The sequence below is a fragment of the Bufo bufo genome, chromosome 1, assembly GCF_905171765.1.
Source record: "Bufo bufo chromosome 1, aBufBuf1.1, whole genome shotgun sequence".
Lineage (NCBI taxonomy): Eukaryota > Metazoa > Chordata > Amphibia > Anura > Bufonidae > Bufo > Bufo bufo.
Genome location: NC_053389.1, coordinates 569681668 through 569700902, shown reverse-complemented (window position 1 = coordinate 569700902; position 19235 = coordinate 569681668). Strand labels below are relative to the sequence as shown.

General features: G+C 42.1%; 1 protein-coding gene across 4 annotated transcripts in view; it reads right to left on the bottom strand.

Moving 5' to 3' along the window:
- The window catches only part of FRMD4A (FERM domain containing 4A), a 337700-nt gene that overhangs the window by 27311 nt on the left and 291154 nt on the right, over positions 1 to 19235 (bottom strand). For all 4 annotated transcript variants that reach the window (XM_040413154.1, XM_040413152.1, XM_040413153.1 and 1 more), the window contains exons 12-15: positions 17933 to 18009; positions 12113 to 12251; positions 8640 to 8781; positions 2489 to 2622 (exon numbers count right to left, since the gene is read on the bottom strand). In XM_040413154.1, the coding sequence (XP_040269088.1) occupies positions 2489 to 2622; positions 8640 to 8781; positions 12113 to 12251; positions 17933 to 18009 (492 nt within the window). The remainder of the gene's footprint in view (positions 1 to 2488; positions 2623 to 8639; positions 8782 to 12112; positions 12252 to 17932; positions 18010 to 19235) is intronic.

Sequence of the window (19235 nt, the reverse complement as noted above, 5' to 3'; positions counted from 1 at the left end):
ACCCAATCTGAACCAAGGCAGTTTCCAGATCCTGACTCTTAAAATCACTGTAATGTTTTTACACCATGTAATTTCCTATATAGTGTGCTGTTCACCAGCCTGAGTCACCTTAACACCTATATGAAAATAGTTCCTTACACAGATGCTTTCATGTCCACATTTACTACATTCACATCAAAAGCATAGTCATATATGCCACTTATAACCATGTTGGTTAAAAGTGTTTTCCAGGTCCAGGTCATCAATATTAGATGTGTGGGGGCCATTGCTCACCACCTCCAGAAGTTTGACGGTGTTGCAGTGCCTGCGCAAGCGCTGTGACTTCATGATTTTTACATGGGATAGTCTACCTGTACTTTGTCTACTAATTGTAGAAGCAGTTTTGAGGATATTGCAGTTTCGTTCTATTTAAGTGAAAGGGATGAAGCTGCAATATTCTGTACCACCAATAGTGTGCAAGTAGATAGACTCAGGTAGACAAAGAAGGGTGCTGAGAGTTGGACCCCCATATAATGATGGCTTAACCTGAAGATAAGCCATCACCCGGAAAACACCTTTAATGATTTTTTATTTTATTTTATTTCATTTCTAGGAGGGGTGCAACTATGAAGCCTAACCACCATACCTGTTATTTCATCACACACCTAGTTATCAGGGTTGTTTCAGTAAGGGTATGTTCACATCTGCATTGGAGGCTCCATTCAGGACCTCCAACATAGATGTCATCAAAAACAGCGAAGAGAAAAGTCCTCCACGCAGAAGGTTTTTCTCTGCTAAAAAGTGGACTCCAGAATGGAAACAAACATACCCCATTATAGTCAATGAGATCTATTCAACTTTGTTTGGGTAGTTATGTGCCAAATCCAGCACTTCCCTAATATTTGCTGTTCTGCTCTTATAATTAACCAGAACAATGGAGATAGACAGCACAAGTGTGAAAGATGACTAAAGGTCCCTTTACACGGGACGACGATCTAGCTGAATGTCGGGAAGGAATCGTTCCTTCCCGACAATCTGCCGATCGCTAGCGGAGCAGACCAGTGCATTTACATGCAGCGATCTCCTCCAGAGTATGGGGAGGAGCGATCACTAATGCCATCGCTCTTCCCCATACTGTCTCCTTGTTTGCCGGCAGCAGATTGTGTTTACACAGCACGATCTGCCAATGGGAAATGATGATCTTTTGTGCTGCACAAGCGATCCAATTCGCTCGTTCATCGGGTAATCAGCAGTGCATTTACACTGCAAGATCATCACTAACAAGCTTTAGAAAAATTGTCGGCCTGTGTAAAGGGTCATTAAAGGGTTTCTGTCACCAGAAATACCTAAATTAAACTGGCTAACTACCCTATTCCTAGTTTTATCCATGCCCCCGTTACTCCATAAATGTAACTTTTATAATATGCAAATTAGCCTCTAGGAGCAGGGGGGGGGGGGTGTTGCTCCTAGAGGCTCCATTCTCCGACTTCCGTTACCTCCCTCCAAGTATTGATTGACAGGGCCAGGCAGCGTTCGCATCCTCCTGCCGGCCCTGAGTGCATGGTAAATCTCACGCCTGTGTTGTGCAGTATTCAGCGCAGGCGTAGTAAGGAAGTTGGCAGCCAGTAAGCGTCCTTCCTTCACTATGCCTACGCCGAATACTGAACGGCATGGCGCAGGATTTACCAAGCACTCAGGGCCAGCAGGAGGATGCGAACACTGCCTGGCCCTGTCAATCAATACTTGGAGGGAGGTAACAGAAGTCGGAGAATGGAGCCTCTAGGAGCAGGAGCAACGCCCACCCCTGCTCCTGGTGGCCAATTTTTATATTGTAAAATTTACATTTATGGAGTAAGGGGGGCATGGATAAAACTAGGAATAGGCTAGTTAGGTTCAGCTGTGTCACGAGGGGATTTATTAAGGGACTAGGTTGACCTAACATAATTACATTTATTGGTAAATACACAGCTTCTAAAGGAGTACAGATCTCAATGTGCATTTACACTGTGATTTTTAGCAAGATCTGTGTAAACCCAACCAAATGTAACTTGCTATTTTACAGAAACAAGAACCCTTAGAGAAATAGTAGAGGAACCTTGTAGCTCCTAAACAGACTCTGTACCAGGGCTTGTCACATACAATGGCATTGTACTAATGATAGTTATATAGCTCTGCTAATGTCGCCATTGTCTATGTAGTCTATGTGGCAAAAAGGTCTTTGGGTTCTCAAACACCAGGGCTTTGGTGTGACTACATCATCTGTACCTTCTATAGCTATACCATTGAACATACATGAAAGAAATAATATCTAGATTCCAATTATAAAGGACTGTGGCATAACTATATAATATGACTGTATGCTCAGTTATATCTATTGTAATAAATAAAATAAAAAAGACAAAAAGGCACAATATGGAAAACATCATCTGAATTGAAGAATGAGCTTTGACCAACTCTCCCCATACTACCCAACCAAAATACAAGACAGGAAGAGATGCTTGCTCAGTACCGCTTCACGTAGACAGAGTTTCTTCAGCTCCTCCAGTCGCTGCCGTAGAGTCTCCTCCAGAGCTTCCTGCCTGGATTTCAGTGCAGCTAGCATGTCTTTCTTGGCAGACTGTGAGCTGTCGGACTCCTGGGAACCTGTCAACAAATAAATGATTTCACTACAACCAGCTGACAACAGCCTGTACATCTGGAGCATTCATTGAGAAACCTACAGCTTCTCATGTGTACACTATGTGGGATACAGCATAGTGGACAAGATTCTCCTGGCATAGTCATATACAGAAAGCACCTGGTGTATGATTTATGGCAGTCTTAACACTTCCTTCTGTATCATGGGGTGGGAATAACAAGTTACTTAATTAAAAAACAATATAAAAGTAACAACCGGAAAAAAATGATACATAATAGGCATATACTGTATTTACTTTATTGAGGTGTATTTGCTCTACCACCACCAGCGTTCAGTTATTACATTATATTTATATATTTTTCAGTGGATCTTAGCATATATGTTGTTGGTAGTTTTGCTATTAGGGCTTATTCACATGGTTATTTCCATTTTGGGCACACACAAAAACGCAGACTCTTTTGCATCCCAGTTTTGCATCCACAACGGCCCAAGTTCAGGATGTGTCTTTTAAACTACATTTTTATCATTATTCTACGCACTGGATCAGTGATAAATGGACAGAACATGGGTGCCATCTGTGTGCAGTTCATAGTATTCACAGAAACATTGAATAGAACAGGTGCATTATGTTCGCAAAACAGACCAAAGTAGCGCACGCTGCTGTTATTTTACCGCAACGTAGAAAACAAAACGGACAGCTGAATACACATATAGAATTCAATGGATCCATGTGCTGTCTGTATTCTCCATGTACATCATTGGCGTAAATAAGTTGCAAAGAAAGGGGGAAGGTGGCGCACTCTAGGAATACTAGCAAAGTAGGTGCACGCCTCATGGGGGATTGGTCCACTTCACCCCGCACATAAAGTCAGATATAGAGAATGGAGGCAGCACTCTGTAGCTATACTAGAGCCAAATGTCCAATTTATTACCAGATGGGGCGTTTCGGCTATAGAGCCTTTTTTCAAGTAAGCATTCAGCCTCAGAGAGGCATGAGTGTCCACTGTTTCATTGCAAATGGAGAACACATCAGAATCTTAACCCTTATCCTGTGTATAGGTTATTGTAATGGGACAACCCCTTTAAGAATGATTTAAGAAAAATACCAAATCCAAGCCTATAAAATGTTCTGAGGATTCTTGAGATACAACAGGTGTCTGCATCCATACAGGGTGCAAGCTCTTACATGTTCATGAAGATGAATTTAAGGCCTTCAGAGCAACCACACCAAAGCATCTGATGAATGTAAAAGTGTAAGCATTTTTTCTCTGAAACAATATACAGAAAGGTCATCACAAGGTAGCTCTGCATACTTCATATTAACCGAATACTTGTCATGTTGTAACATGCAAGAGCCGCAAGACCGAGGAACATCCTGTTCACTTTCACTGCTCGTGCCCACGCCTGTCTGGTTGCAATCATCTATAATGGTGCTGGTGTAATCAGTATAAACACTACCATGCTTTGGGCACCTGTGAGGAGAGCTACTTACATACACTAGATCTGGAAATAATGAAGACTGCCGTGGATACAGCAAGCTGTGGCATAAGTCCAGTCAGGCCGTGGTCACCATTAAAAAGGGGGTTTCTGGATTATTTATCCTCAGGATACATCAATATAGATCACTGGGGGTTCGACACCCCCATGATTAGCTATTCCTTGCTGTTGCTGGATCTAACACTTTGAACTGACCCGGAAACATAGCTTTGTCTTTAGATTATTGGACATGCTCATATGCTGTACATCAGCTCCCATTCAACTGAATGCTGCCATAACCAGGCTCGGCCACTACACGTTGAACTTAGTGGTGCTTCCAGCTCTGTTTCAAATGTTAGTTCCAGGGCCTTAAGCTGGCCATACACATATCTCTGTTGGCTGACCCACTAATGTGTGTGGGGAGCTTCTGACTCTGCCCTGACAGGTGTTGAAGGAAACAAGGATCTGGTGAAATTAATATGAATTGGGCGAAAATCGTTCAGCCGACAATTATTGAATGTGTATGGCCAGCTTTAGGGTGCAGGAAACAACTGATCAGTGAAGTGCCAGGTATTGGACTCCCACTAATCTGATATTGATAAACCATCCTGAGGATAGGTCATAAATGTCATTAACCTCGAAAAACCTGAATAGTTGTAGAGACTCATAAATAATCAGCAGATTCTTGACGTCCAGTTAGACAAGGCGATAATTGCCTGAGCAATGATTCATAGGAAGAATTGTTCTCGATTACTGGCCAGCGACAGAAGTGGTAACTCCCCTTCTGTCATTAGTTGTTAGCCTAAACACATCCTACAATTAAACGATAATTTTCTTGTTTGCCAATAATCGAATTTTTGATACGGACCTAAAAATCATCATTGGTCAGCAGCACATTCTCTCAATATACACAGGCACCTGCCTGTTGCTTGAAATAGAAGCATTTAAGAGAAGGAAAAAACTAAAGACCGCACGCATAAATAATTCTACACTAAAAAGCAACCAAACTTTTCAACTTCTCACCAACATAACTTTGGTAAGTTAGTAAGAAGTAAGTGACAGAGAGAAAGAGACCTAAATTCAGTCCACACTATAGTAAAACTAAAATATACAATTGCCTACAAATTGCATAAATCCACAGCAAAATGACATATCTTCTAAAAGGTCCATATAATATATATATATATATATATATATATATATATATATAGTAAAAAATAGAAGAGCAGCACACAATGTATCAGCAGGTGCAATACCTTGAAAAGGGCCACGGACCTGGTCCAAATTAGATATACAGAAGGAAAAATCCAAGGCAGCACACAAGTTATCCGTGAAAAAAAAAGGGTGTTTATTGACCCATATGTGGACAGCAATATATATATAAAAGCTAACACAGCTCAACAATGTGGCCCAAAGCATTCCCAAAATAACCCTACTATCTAATCAATGTAAACATGTTCTGGGATGCACATGGAAATATCAAAGTGATAAAACTACATTTCATTAATAGTACGAACAGAAGAAAGGAGCAAGTTCCCACTGGTTCATAACCTTCTAGATCATCTGGTCTTCTGCCAAGTTCTCCAGACATCTGTTAAGTCCACACCACCATATCATCACTTGCAGATATACAAGTGCTACAACTCAAACCAATGCCAGAATGAGCTATTTATTGCATAGAAATCTGTCACCAATTGAAACCTGGACAAATTGAGTGGAGACATAACATTGTGGAGATTATCTCCAAAAGATGAGAAAAACAAGAACTGTGATTTCATGTCATCGCTTTGTTAAGCTGCTGGTTATTTTGGGACCTGTTTTAATAGGCTAATCTAAAGAGTATTCAACACTTGAGCAAAATGACAGTGCACAAGAATATCAAAATGATCATGTGCCTAGTCACAACAGTCTCCACATGGCACCATTATTTTGGAACCCACAGGCCAAAGCATACGTTATTTGTCAGCTATATGCTAAAAGAAAAACTCCAAGTCCTTCCCAATAGTTCCCCAACCTAATCATCACCTTTTGATATTTTAGACATTTTTCCTATTTAGTGGTAAAATCCACTTACTTTCTATTGTTGCCATGTTTTCTCTCACAGACATCTCTATTAGGAAGATCATGTTGATAGCCATCTTGTGGTAGATGAGACATGACTCACCAGTTACCACACAGGATGAATCAGGGAGACAGGATTATCTGTGCCAACATCATTTTGCTGGAGAACTTAACTGCCTCTAGCAAAGTGATCACCATATAAAAAACACTACATAGAGTTGGTGGTCACCTTGTTGTCATGTGGTCTGTTGTTATAGAATGCCTTCATAAGTGCATAGTCTCATAGTAAAAATAATGTCCACAAGACAGCATCACTTAACTAATACATCATGTCTAGATTGGTTTAACTTCGGGTTTTTATATGACAAGGGATATCCTCTACATATAGAGGAAAGAAGTCCTGAACTAATCCCTTCCCTGGCACATGCACAGAAGAGGTGGATTCAGGAGTTTGTGCATGTGCCAGGGACAATTGTTCTGGCTCCATCCACAAAACTTCAATTATGTCCCCATCCATTGACCAGACCAGAAACCTGGTAAAAGATGTAGGAGCAAAATTTTCAGAAGAGAAGCATTACCTGACTGGGTTCCTGACTCCTGAGCAGTAGATACAAATGCTTGGGGGAGAGGGGGTGGGGGGTGAAAGCAGGTATGAGATGACAGAACTCCTTTCAACAGCAACCCTAGCTGGAAAAATATCTCAAATGCAGACATGCTGAAGTATTTCTGAACACCACATAGGATATCCTAATAGATCAGACCAGACAATGGGTTCTGTCTTTGGGAGACCCTCGGGAGCTCATCACAGGATACACACGTGCTCACATCCGGCTTGATGAGCTCTGCTCAGTGACAGAGATGCAGTAAATCCACTTCCAATTGCAAGCATTAGCTGAGAATACATTTATCATAGTCTCAAGGGACTTTTACTGGTCTGGAGACAATCAGGTATAGGACTCTCTACCAGCAATGTTAGATTTCCCTCTGATTAATACGGTATATAAAAAAACTTTATACATACAAATATATACTCTATATGGATATACTTCCTGAGTAATTAGAGCTGTATATTATCTTGTTTGTGCAATATAAATGGTGAATCAGAGTAGAAATCTGAAATAGTTTTAACTGTAAATGGTTACATCTACTGATTCTCAGCCACCATTATCCCAGAAGCCTTTGCACCCAATTATATAATATGCCATATTGCTACCCATCAGTGATAACCGCATGTACTGGCTACACTTGTTTTGTTGTGGGCCATTTGGATGTGTCACACGTCTGTTCCACTTCAGATTAAGGCAGGAAGGGAAACATCTGTGTTTAAACACAAATGGTCAGAGCTGACAGACATATGCACAAATCATGTCCGACACAGAATTCCTATTTATACAATTGTATCACAGATTTCAGCTTGATGGTGGCAGAAGGAAAAAAAAAGGTTTTGTAGTAACAATCGTAAAAGCACATCTAACAATTGGTGGAAATGTCTAGTGTGGCTGAAAAACAGCAGTGAACTTTCAAAACAAAAACAGGTCGACACACCCGAATTTACGGTTTAAAGGGGTAGATCCATAAATAACCATATGAAAATGGATGATAAGGCGGCATGACTGGTACTATGTGGGGCTGAAGTGGTGGAAAGCAGTGACAAGTCCGACTTGGCAGTGTTTGAGCCAAGTTTATAAACAATAGCTTCTATGAGATATAGTCTTCTTCATCCTTACACGTTGAGCAGGTTTTATATGTAAGGATGTCATGTTGAAAATGTCAATAATTTTGGGGGGATAGTGGTAATAAACTTATCAGAGAACACAGACAAATACAGTAAACCTGCTTAAAATACTGTACATTACTTTGTAGGCAAAGAGGTATCTCACAAGAAAGAGAACCATCTTACCAGAACCACCTATTGAAAGATGGTTCTTTTTCTTAGGAGATACCTATTTGCATATTCAGTTCCCATGGAGCATTGCCAATAAGTCTCCATACCCTGGAGTACTTCCAGTAAGTCTCCATACAGGACTGGTCCCTACCCTGCCTAAGCCACTTCCAAAGCATCACACCGAGCCAGACAGAATCCTACTCCACACTGATGAGGGGCAAGCACCCTGAAATAACCGGCTATGGATGGATATATGGCGTGGCTATATTCCCTTGTCAAATCTCAAGGCTTGTTGGTAAGTCGGCCCTTGACTCATAGGGAGCCACTTCCAATAGGTGGCGCTGGCGACATGGTTCTCTTTCTTGGGAAATAACTCTTTGCATGTTGGTTTCCCATGGACCATTGCCAATAAATCTCCATAGAGGACTGGTCTCTTTAAGAAGATTACTTTGGAAAATTGAAACCGATGACCCATGTGCTACAAAGCAGCAATGCTAATCACTCAGCCAACAGTCCACCGGAGGTATGTCACAAATGTGGTACAGTATTGGCCACTGACAAGCAGTTAACGCTCAGTTATCCAAAAGATGGCGCTCTTACCTGATGACAACAGGCTTCCACTGCTTCCACTGATGATTTTCCCTTTACTTCCCATATTTGCAAGTTTTGAAGTCTTCAAGGTTCCAGTCTCTGTTAGGTCTATAGCAATCTCACTCAGGCTTCTTGCAGCATGTATTTTGGACTGTTGGATGAGATATCATATCCTATTATTACTGTAGCTCTTGTTTGAACATGACATTTTTTCTTAATGTATTACACAAAAATTTCAGTTTCTAAAGGATTATGACAAATCACGTGCAATACAACCAGTAACTGTGGAAAAACGACATGAACATGCCCGGGCAGACATCGTTATAAATGCAGGCCCAACTGTAACTCTCAGCAGATTTTTCAAGGTAAGTACAGTCTCATGAAGAAAAAGTCTTATTAATATGATATAATAAAGATAGGTTTGGTTTAAGATTAAAGGGGCTCACCCAAAAACCAAATTTGTGACTGCTAGGACTCATATGGTCACGAGAATGGGTGTCCCAAGTTTCCGGTTGAATGAAGCAGTAGTCACTCATTAACTAACTATTGGATAGCCAGAGATAGCTGAGTACAGAGTTTGGCTGTCTCCATTAGTCCTATAGACAGTGACTGGAGTAGAAGAAGTGCGCATGTGTGACTCCCTTGGTTCAAACTGGAGACTTGGAACCCATGTTCTCATAATCAGTGGGGAGCAAAGTTGTCAGACCTCCAGCAATCATACATTGACCATCTATCTTTGGATAATTGATAACTGTTGTTTATGAGACAACGCCTTTAAGTCTAATTACCACTACCTTGGCCTTTGCTCAGAACCATATTCATCTTTGAAGGCCTATGGGCTCATGCACACGGCTGCAGTTTTGGCCCGCATCCGATCCACATTTTTTGCGGACGCGTTCATCTCAATGAGGCCGCAAAAGATGCAGACAGCTCTCGGACTGTTTATCCGTGTTCATCAGCCCTAAATCTGAGGTCAGTGTGTTTGCTAGGACATGCTGCTGGACAATCTCATTGAAAAACTAATCTGGATTAACACTGCTGACAGAATAGAAAGTGAAAAAAGCGAGGAAACTGTTACATTCCCCATTTCAGCCTGCTTTATTAATCAGATTTTTCTAAAATGAGCTAATGATTTTAGTGTGTAGACATGCTTGCTATAAAGAGATGAGATGTGAAAACAGTGATTGCTTATAGAAAGCGGATATCAGGAGAGGACTTGTGAAAAATGAGGAAGTACAGTAAATGGAAGAGTTTCCCGCTTCATGACATTTGCAATACACCCACATGCTATCAGTCTGATGAATTGCTCAAGAGTGAACTAGTCACATCTCTGACATTTCATCACTCCCCATACCCGTTTTTCAAAGAAATGCCTGCAAGCAGCTCTGAAAACTTTGAAGTGGTTCTTGGTCAAAACCCAGGCCTCAAATTCTAGGGCACCCACACAGATCCTATCATTCAATAGGGTCAATGTTTTCTATGATTTCTGGAACGTATTAAACGGCTCTGGATAGATTTATCCAAATCATACAACATGTTGTAACTTGAGACACAGCATATACTGTGTTACTCTATTGTACAAAATGATTTTAAAAATGTTGGCAAGTATGCAATAGTTCTTAAAGGGGTATTCTGGTTTCATGACATGTATGACCTATCCTGGGGACAGGTCATCAGTATCAGATTGGTGAAGGTCCAACTCTCAGAATCCCTGCCGATCACCTGTTTGAAGAGGCTAGCGTGAGAACTGCGTCCTAGTCAATGTTTATTGCACGTGTCCACATTGTAGTGGTGGCGCGGGGTAATTACACTGCACCACCACTACCATATAGACGGCGTGCAGACAAAGACTGAAGAGGACATCGCTCTCATATTAGTGCTGCTGATTGGCAGTGGTCCACAACGTTGGACCTGCACCAACCGGAAATTGATGACCTATCCTGAGGATAGGTCATCAATTTCATGAAACCGGAATACCCCTTTAACTGCCTTACAGGACTTCTGCTTCTCAGCTATCTGAGTAGTCATTATACAACACACAAAAGTGATGTCCCACATTCATCCTACTAACTACTTTAAATGGATCTGATGAGGATCCACAAGGCCTTACTAATTAGACCAATATCTGCTGGACATGCCTATTTCAGCTGCCCAAATGATGTGTGTTAGGGCCAGAGGTGCACCTAGCCTTTCTGCTGCCTGAGGTGAAAACTGAAAGGGTGCCCCCTCTCCCCAAAGCCAATTTCTTAACCTAACCACTTCCCTTCAGCTACTCCTCTCTTGCCCCTAACTGGTGCTGCCTGAGGCGAACGCCTCACTTGGGCTCATTGGTGGTGGACCCCTGGTTGGGCCCCAAAACTCTCTCCCAATGTTGGAATATGTTGGAAAAATAAGCTACAGTATCTAATGCAATGACCAAACTTACTCAGTATAAGTTAAAAACAAGACAATGGGGCAGATTTATGAAACCATGGTTAGTCTAATGGAACATGGGCACCATACCAGTCGATTTAAAGGGGTCCTGTCAGCATGAAAATGCGAAATAATCTGCAGGCAGCATTTTATAGAGTAGGGGGAGTTGAGCAGATTAATATATAGTTTAGTAGGAAAAGTTTACATTTCATACATTTAAATTTCTGCTTATTCTAGGCTTTGAAGTCCAGCAGGCGGTCCTATCAGTGACTGACAGCTATCTCTGTATACACAGTCATAGAGGGAGGGATGTCAGTCACCGATAGGACCGGCTGCTTCACTGGAAAGTCCAGAACAAGGAGGAACTGAAATGTCTAAAATACAAGATATTCTGAATCTTTCTATAACATGGGATCTGCAGCTCAGACACCCTGTTTAACGTGACAGTTTTCCTTTAAAGAGACATCCATCCATACGCCAGCACAAAATATGTCAGCTAGGTGTGTGTACAGTGAATAAAATAGGAACGGTTCCACTTTTCTTAAAATGTTTTACATTACAGTTCCATTTATAAGCAAAGTATTTTATTTGACATTTCCAGTACAGGACAGACAAGTAGAAGTAAGTGGCATCTTGACATAACTGGAATAGTTCAGTGATTAAGTGTCAGCTCTAGCTCCTAGCACTGCTATTTTATTGGGAGAGAATGTATGTGACTTCCCGCATACATGTGCTGGTGGTATAGTCATTGATCAATAGCTATACTTGGGTTCAATCATTTATCAGACTTGTCATAAGCGACTGGTAAAAAAAATTATATATTAAATATATATATAGCCATTAGAATTTAGTAGGGCAAATTATTCCAAAAATTATGTTCCCATGAGGCCAGGACATGCAGGAAATATTTAGAAGAACCATACCATACACTAATCCAATGGAATGATATTGACTGGATGTTAATGGATGCCACCATCTCATACTTGACCTTGTGTTCCTCACATGACATCATGGCTCCTAGACAGGAAACCTATTCAGCCCCTCTATAAACCAGGGCACGAGGCGCTTACCTTGCTTTGTTTCCTATCCAGATAGAACTGGTGTTGGCTAATGGCCATAGCCCAGATGGACTTTATGAGAGCAGCACATGCGTACCACGTGTGCACAGCAATCCCGCCATGTCCAAATGTCCTCCTGGTAACAGATGCCCTGCACATAGAGAAATGAGCTGTGATTTCCCCCGGACACATCAGAAAGACATGAGCGCAGGACGTATGAACCAGCTTGCATCCTGCAGCCCATGACAGGCAAGTAATCAGATGTCTCCCTGGCTGCCATTAACCCCTGTTTATCTGAGAAACTGGTGGAATCAGGTTCATGTAACCACAAGAAAATCTTAAAATCAATAAAACATTCTACATTCCCCTACTACAAGACTAACTGGTTGTGCCAACAGTAATTATGAGCAGAAATGTCAATTATAATACCTACAAAAGGACCTGTCACCTCTCTTGACACATCTGTTTAAGTAACTACTTCCATTCCCCATAAAATAAAATAAATGTCAGCATCTATGTTGTGTCATTCCTCTATACTTCCTGCTAAAAAAATTAATGAATATAAGTGTAACCATTCCCATTATAAAAAAGAAGTGTGTCCCTGCACGTTGTACAACTGACCGGACAGTATCAGACTGTGCAGTGACACACCAAGTTATACCTTTATTCATACGTTTCTAATAGGAATAATAGAGGAACTACACCAAATAGAGTCATAACATGCTCTAGAATTGTCATTTTGACATGGAAGACAATTATTTACTAAAAGACGTGCCAGGAGCGGTGACAGGTTGTCTCCGATTCTTTATAATGCCATCATTGTGGAATACACTACAGCACTCCATGCCCCATGATATGTGCGCTGACTGTCAGCTGCCGGGAAACGGTTAAGATTTGCTGTCAGCACTAACATAAGACAGTATTCACATTGTTCCATGCAGACAAGTTAGAGATTGGTCGCCCCGTGGAATTAGTATTTAGCAAGCAAAAACAGTTCCATGTGGCTCGGGGGGCATGTGACGGACCACGTGTATATACAATATAACGCTGGCCCAGTACGAGCACCAGTCAGGTGCAGGCAGCTTTTGTGCCTACGATTCGTGAAGGACTACAAGTTCCAGCATTCCTCAGCCGATATTTCCACAGTACACATGAGCATTGCTGTCAGGAGAAGCTGGGTCCTGTTACACCTATTAGACTGGTCTTACTAAAGGCTGTCTAACCTGACGTAGATGGAACCGGTTATTGCAGACAGCTCGTACATATGACAGGACCTAACAAATTTGGCAAAAGGTGGAAACAGCAGAGAATTTGTAAAGGCGCCAGCCTCGGGGTGAAAATGAAACCAGGTGAGGGATTTGTGTAGAAGAATGGAACCCTAGACTGCTGTATAAAGAATAAGTGGCCAGACGTGACTCCGCATAAGAAGGAGCTACAGCTACGCAGCCCAGTGTGACCGTCAGCTATTGTCAATGGAAACCTGGCAGAGGTTCATACTGACAGTTAAAACTAATAGCATCTTATTCCAAATATCTATTCATTCAGCTCTGGTTAATATGGCTCCATTCCATTGCCCATGTTGGGTAGAATTCTGCAGTCTTCTGTGCTAGTCTACTAAGAAATGGACACCCGATTGCTACATACAGTAGAAGTCCATGGTATACTTTTAACATTCAGCCCATGGTGCCAGTTTTAACAGATTCATTCATTGTACAGAGCAAAGGGGGTGACCCATGACAGAAAGACACTCTGGGGGACATTTATCAAACTGGTGTAAAGTAGAACTGGCTTAGTTTGCCCATAGCAACCAATCAGATTCCACCTTTCATTTTTCACAGCTTCTTTTGAAAATGAACGGTGGAATCTGATTGGTTTCTGTCTAACACTAAGGCAGTTTTACTTCACACCAGTTTTATAAATCTCCCCCTCTGCCTCCCCAAGCGCCATGTTAGGCCTATTATAAGGCTACATGCGCATGTGGCGGATTAGGCTACTTTCACACTCGCGTTTGGTGCGGATCCGTCATGGATCTGCACAGACGGATCCGTTCAGATAATACAAACGTCTGCATCCGTTCTGAACGGATCCGTTTGTATTATCTTTAACATAGCCAAGACGGATCTGTCTTGAACACCATTGAAAGTCAAATGAGGACAGATCCGTTTTCTAGTGTGCCAGATTGTGTCATAGAAAACGGATCCGCCCCCATTGACTTAGGCCCCTTTCACACGGGCGAGTATTCCGCGCGGATGCGATGCGCGAGGTGAACGCATTGCACCCGCACTGAATACCGACCCATTCATTTCTATGGGGCCGTTCACATGAGCGGTGATTTTCACGCATCACTTGTGCGTTGCGTGAACATCGCAGCATGCTCTATATTCTGCGTTTTCACGCAACGCAGGCCCCATAGAAGTAAATGGGGTTGCGGGAAAATCGCAAGCATCCGCAAGCAAGTGCGGATGCGGTGCGATTTTCACGCACGGTTGCTAGGAGACGATCAGGATGGAGACCCGATCATTATTATTTCCCCTTATAACATGGTTATAAGGGAAAATAATAGCATTCTGAATACAGAATGCATAGTAAAATAGCGCTGGAGGAGTTAAAAAAAATAATTATTATTATTTAACTCGCCTTAATCCACTTGCTCGCGCAGCCGGCATCTCCTTCTGTCTTCATCTTAGCTGTGTGCAGGAAAAGGACCTGTGGTGACGTCACTCCAGTCATCACATGGTCCGTCACATGATCTTTTACCATGGTGATGGATCATGTGATGAGCGTAGTGACGTCACCACAGGTCCTTTTCCTGCACACAGCTAAGATGTAGACAGAAGAGAAGCCGGGCTGCGCGAGCAAGTGGATTAAGGTGAGTTAAATTATTTTTATTTTATTTTTTTAACCCCTCCAGCGCCATTGTACTATGTATTCAGAATTTCGATTATTTTCCCTTATAACCATGTTATAAGGGAAAATAATACAATCTACAGAACACCGATCCAAAGCCCGAACTTCTGTGAAGAAGTTCGGGTTTAGGTACCAAACATGCCGATTTTTCTCACGCGCAAAACGCATTACAATGTTTTGCACTCGCGCGGAAAAATCGTGCATGTTCCCGCAACGCCAGTGTGAACTCAGCCTTACATTGTGTGTCAGGACGGATCCGTTTGGCTCAGTTTCATCAGACGGACACCAAAACGCTGCAAGCAGCATTTTGGTGTACGCCTCCAAAGCGGAATGGAGACTGAACGGAGGCAAACTGATTCATTCTGAGCGGATCCTTTTCTATTCAGAATGCATTAGGGCAAAACTGATCCGTTTTGGACCGCTTGTGAGAGCCCTGAACAGATCTCACTAACGGAAAGCCAAAACCTGAGTGTGAAAGTAGCCTTACGTGCGTAATAAAGTACCAGGAAAGCGCCTGAGATTGGACAAACCTCATTTTGCTTTTTTATTCCATGCAAAAAATTGGATTTTGAAATCTGCAGCATGTAAACTCCTTGGGAGAAATTTATCAGACTGGTGTAAAGTAGAACTGGCTTAGTTTCCCATAGCAACCAATCAAATTTCACCCTATATTTTCCAAAGTAGCTCTAAAAAATGAAAGGTGGAATCTGATTGGTTGCTATGGGCAATTAAGCCAGTTCTACTTTACACCAGTTTGATAAATGACCCACTTTGTGTGGTTCTTTTGTGCCGATTTCACCCTTTTCGATGCAAAGATGAGACCTGCAGCAAAACACATCAAATCCGCACCAGAAAATACAAGTAACACATGCGGTTTTTGGTGCAGCTTTGATGCAAAGACACAAAGAATGCAACACGGGAATTTGCCCAGAATCTCCGCAAGACAATCCTCAACAGTGTGCCTTACACTGGCAGGTAAGATACCCATCTGTACAGTGCCCTGCAGTTAGTACAGACTTCATACTGTATTTCCTGAAATCAGTATCCACTGAACAGGTGGTGCCAACACCATAGAATAAGGTTGCCCTCACACGTTGCGGAATTTTACGCAAAATAAAGACATCCTCCATGTTAGCCTATGGGGATGAAAAGTGTAATTTCCTGGGTTTTATATTAATATAATTAATTTTATATTAATTCTGCAACGGTACAAAACGCAACAAATGTTTTGTTGCAGATTTCCTTCCTCCATTCATTTCAGCGGAGATGTAATCCGCACAGAAATCCACAACATCATTTACAAACAAACATCCTATTACGTTGCGGAAAAACGCAACAACAAAAAAAATTCAACTTTTTAAAATTCGCACCTGCAGATTTTGCTGTGGCAAATTCTGCAATGTGTGAGAGCACCCTAACGCAGTCTGTGTATTCTGCACCTGCTCTATACAAAACGAGTAGGGAGCCAATACTCACAAGTGTGAATGAGGCCTAAGGACCAGCTACTGTAAGCCCATATTATGGACTACTGTCCTGGTCCCAACGAGGGTCTACTGCCTGGAACTCACAGCATCATAATCCGTATGACACTGTGTGGTTAGGTCAGGAAACACGTCCATAATATGGGCGCTAAAATGCGCATATGAAACTGGTCTTGGAGTGTATTAGCACGAGGCACGGAGGCAGATTTGTTGAGTGAAATTTCTGGGATTGAAAATCTGTCCCGTGTATGGATTTTTGTTCTGCAGCATGCACTTGGATTTCTGCCGATGAATGGAACAGCTGCAGAAACAAATCTGCCATGTGTGAACAGTCTCTTAGAACTGGAGTGTGGGGACAGCACCAGCACTGCTGCCAAAACGGAATTTTCACAGAATAAGGCTACATGCACACGAACGTTGCTCATTTCCGTGTCCATTCCGTTTTTGTTTTTTTTGTGGATAGGATGTGGACCCATTCATTTCAATGGGTCCACAAAAATTCTGCATCAGTATGTCTGTTCCATAGCCCCGCAAAAAAAAGGAAATAGAACATGTCTTATTCTTGTCCGTTTTAGGCATTGTTACAATGGATCCGCAAAAAAATAAAAATAAACATGGATGGCATACGGATGTCATCCTTTTTTTTTTTTTGCAGACCGCAAAACGCATACGGTCGTGTGCATGTAGCCTAAAAAAATATTCACTTGGGCACTGTGCGTGCGATGTGCCAGTACCCCAGCCTGGTTTACTGGGCTGTCACTGATAGAGTAGAAGGATATTCAGTAGTGTACGATCTCACTAGTACAGTTTTATGCCTAGAACAGGGATTAGCAACCTCCGGCACTTCATTGTTTCAGGAACTACAACTCCCAAAATGCTTCATTCACTTCTATGGGAGATAAAAGAACTGCCAAAGATGCTGGGAGTTATAGTTTCACAGCAGCTGGAGTGCCGAAGGTTGCTGATCCCTGGCCTAGAAACTGGGGCTCACATTTTGCTTTCTTTGGAAGCAGCAGTGGCTACAAAGACAAGCAGGTCTATGCAGGACAGTCGCACATCCACCGCATGCGATCACACCTTAGAATCCAGATTTACTAAGTTAGTATAAAAAGTAAGAATTGCATAATAAATTACCGTGACAGTCATAAAATGGGTGTTAAGTGACAGCTAATAAAGTGCTAAAAGGAGCTGCCCTGTGTATATGAATATAAAGTCAGGATCAGAGGTTACGTGGTCTGTAGTCCACACTAAGGCTCCTGCACACCACTTTGTTTGCTATAGCAAACTAGGTCAATTATTAGCACATTCCTCTGACAAGTACCAGAATACCATAAAATCACACTGCATATACCAGTCACTACTGCAACTATCTTACCAACGCAGAATCCTAAGTCATGCAAAAAACAAACAACAACATAAAAACCTAGAAGAAAGTGCAACTTACCTGCGAGGATCATGAACTTCCACTGAGAACTTCTTTTCTCTGAAGTAGAGGTTTTCCAATTGTCTCCATTGAAAGATCTAGACAAGAGCACAGCTGGAATCAGTCACCATCTACAATCAGAACGATCCCCAAAAAAAATCACAGCTCCTCCAAGACTCCTCAGACCCCCGCTTTGTATCCTTGAAAGTAGCAGAGCGTACTGTTATCTGTTGGTTCCTTTTGTGTAATTTGCAACTCCTAGAGTCTTGATTTCCCTACACGCCTGGAGTAAGAACTGGCAGGAGGGGGGAAAAGAAGTCCTGGAAGCAAGCAGTAGCCATCTGTGAGAGCAGCTTCCTCCTTTCACAGTGGTGGAATGGCAAGGAATTCAAATTCCCCTGCCTCCCATTGGAACAGCCACTTCCTGCCCACTAAATGTGTAATAGTCCCTGACAAGCACTCTAGCTTGAAACAGCTTCTAAAAACCCAGCAGAGGGTGGGGGCGAGGGCTGACCTTAATTCAAGGCAAGGCAACATGAGATAACAATGTGAGCTTGTAAAAGCCTCTCGAAATATTCACCCAGCACAGCTTTTTCTCAAGATGCTGGTAGAAAGCAAGCAGGGAAAGGGCTCGGGGTTAAAGTTTATAGATGGTAGGTTAATGTGATCCTGTATTTGTAGTTCATGTATTTAGGCAGCTAACACATGATAGTACGGCAATCACTTCCCCCCAGTATATTAAACAAATGATCGTCCTGATCGTTGCCCACTGTAAGTTCATAAAAAGTTCAGCAAACTATTGTTCAGCGTTGATCTAAATGGATTGTGCCTCCATAAGGATTGGCGTTGTGGGTGGTGCTCATAAATATACATACCCCTCATATTGAAATTAATCTTTACAATGTGTTGGCTATAAGGAAAAGCGAGGTATGAGGAGGTTGCTGCCAGAGAGAACTTCTCAAAAATAATGGGGGTCATTTACTAACTGCGCTACGCCAGTTTATGGCATATGAAAAGTCAGAAGGCCCCATTTTGCGCTGTCCCCAACCCATCTGTTATGAGGTCATACCATTCTTTTCATTAGGATGGTGTTTATCCTGATGAAGAGACCAGTACGGTCTCATAATGCGATGTAATGTAATTCTTGTACCTTGTGAAGTTATTGGAACATGACACTGGACCTCTGAGTCTTTTCATCCAGCAGAGCTGCCAGAAGTGATGTTTCATTGTTTCTATACTCTTAAGCAGTGATGGTCAGTTCGTAGTGTTCGCCAGCGAACACATGCAGGCTGCCATCTTTAGTAAGGTAGACTCACCCGTCCGG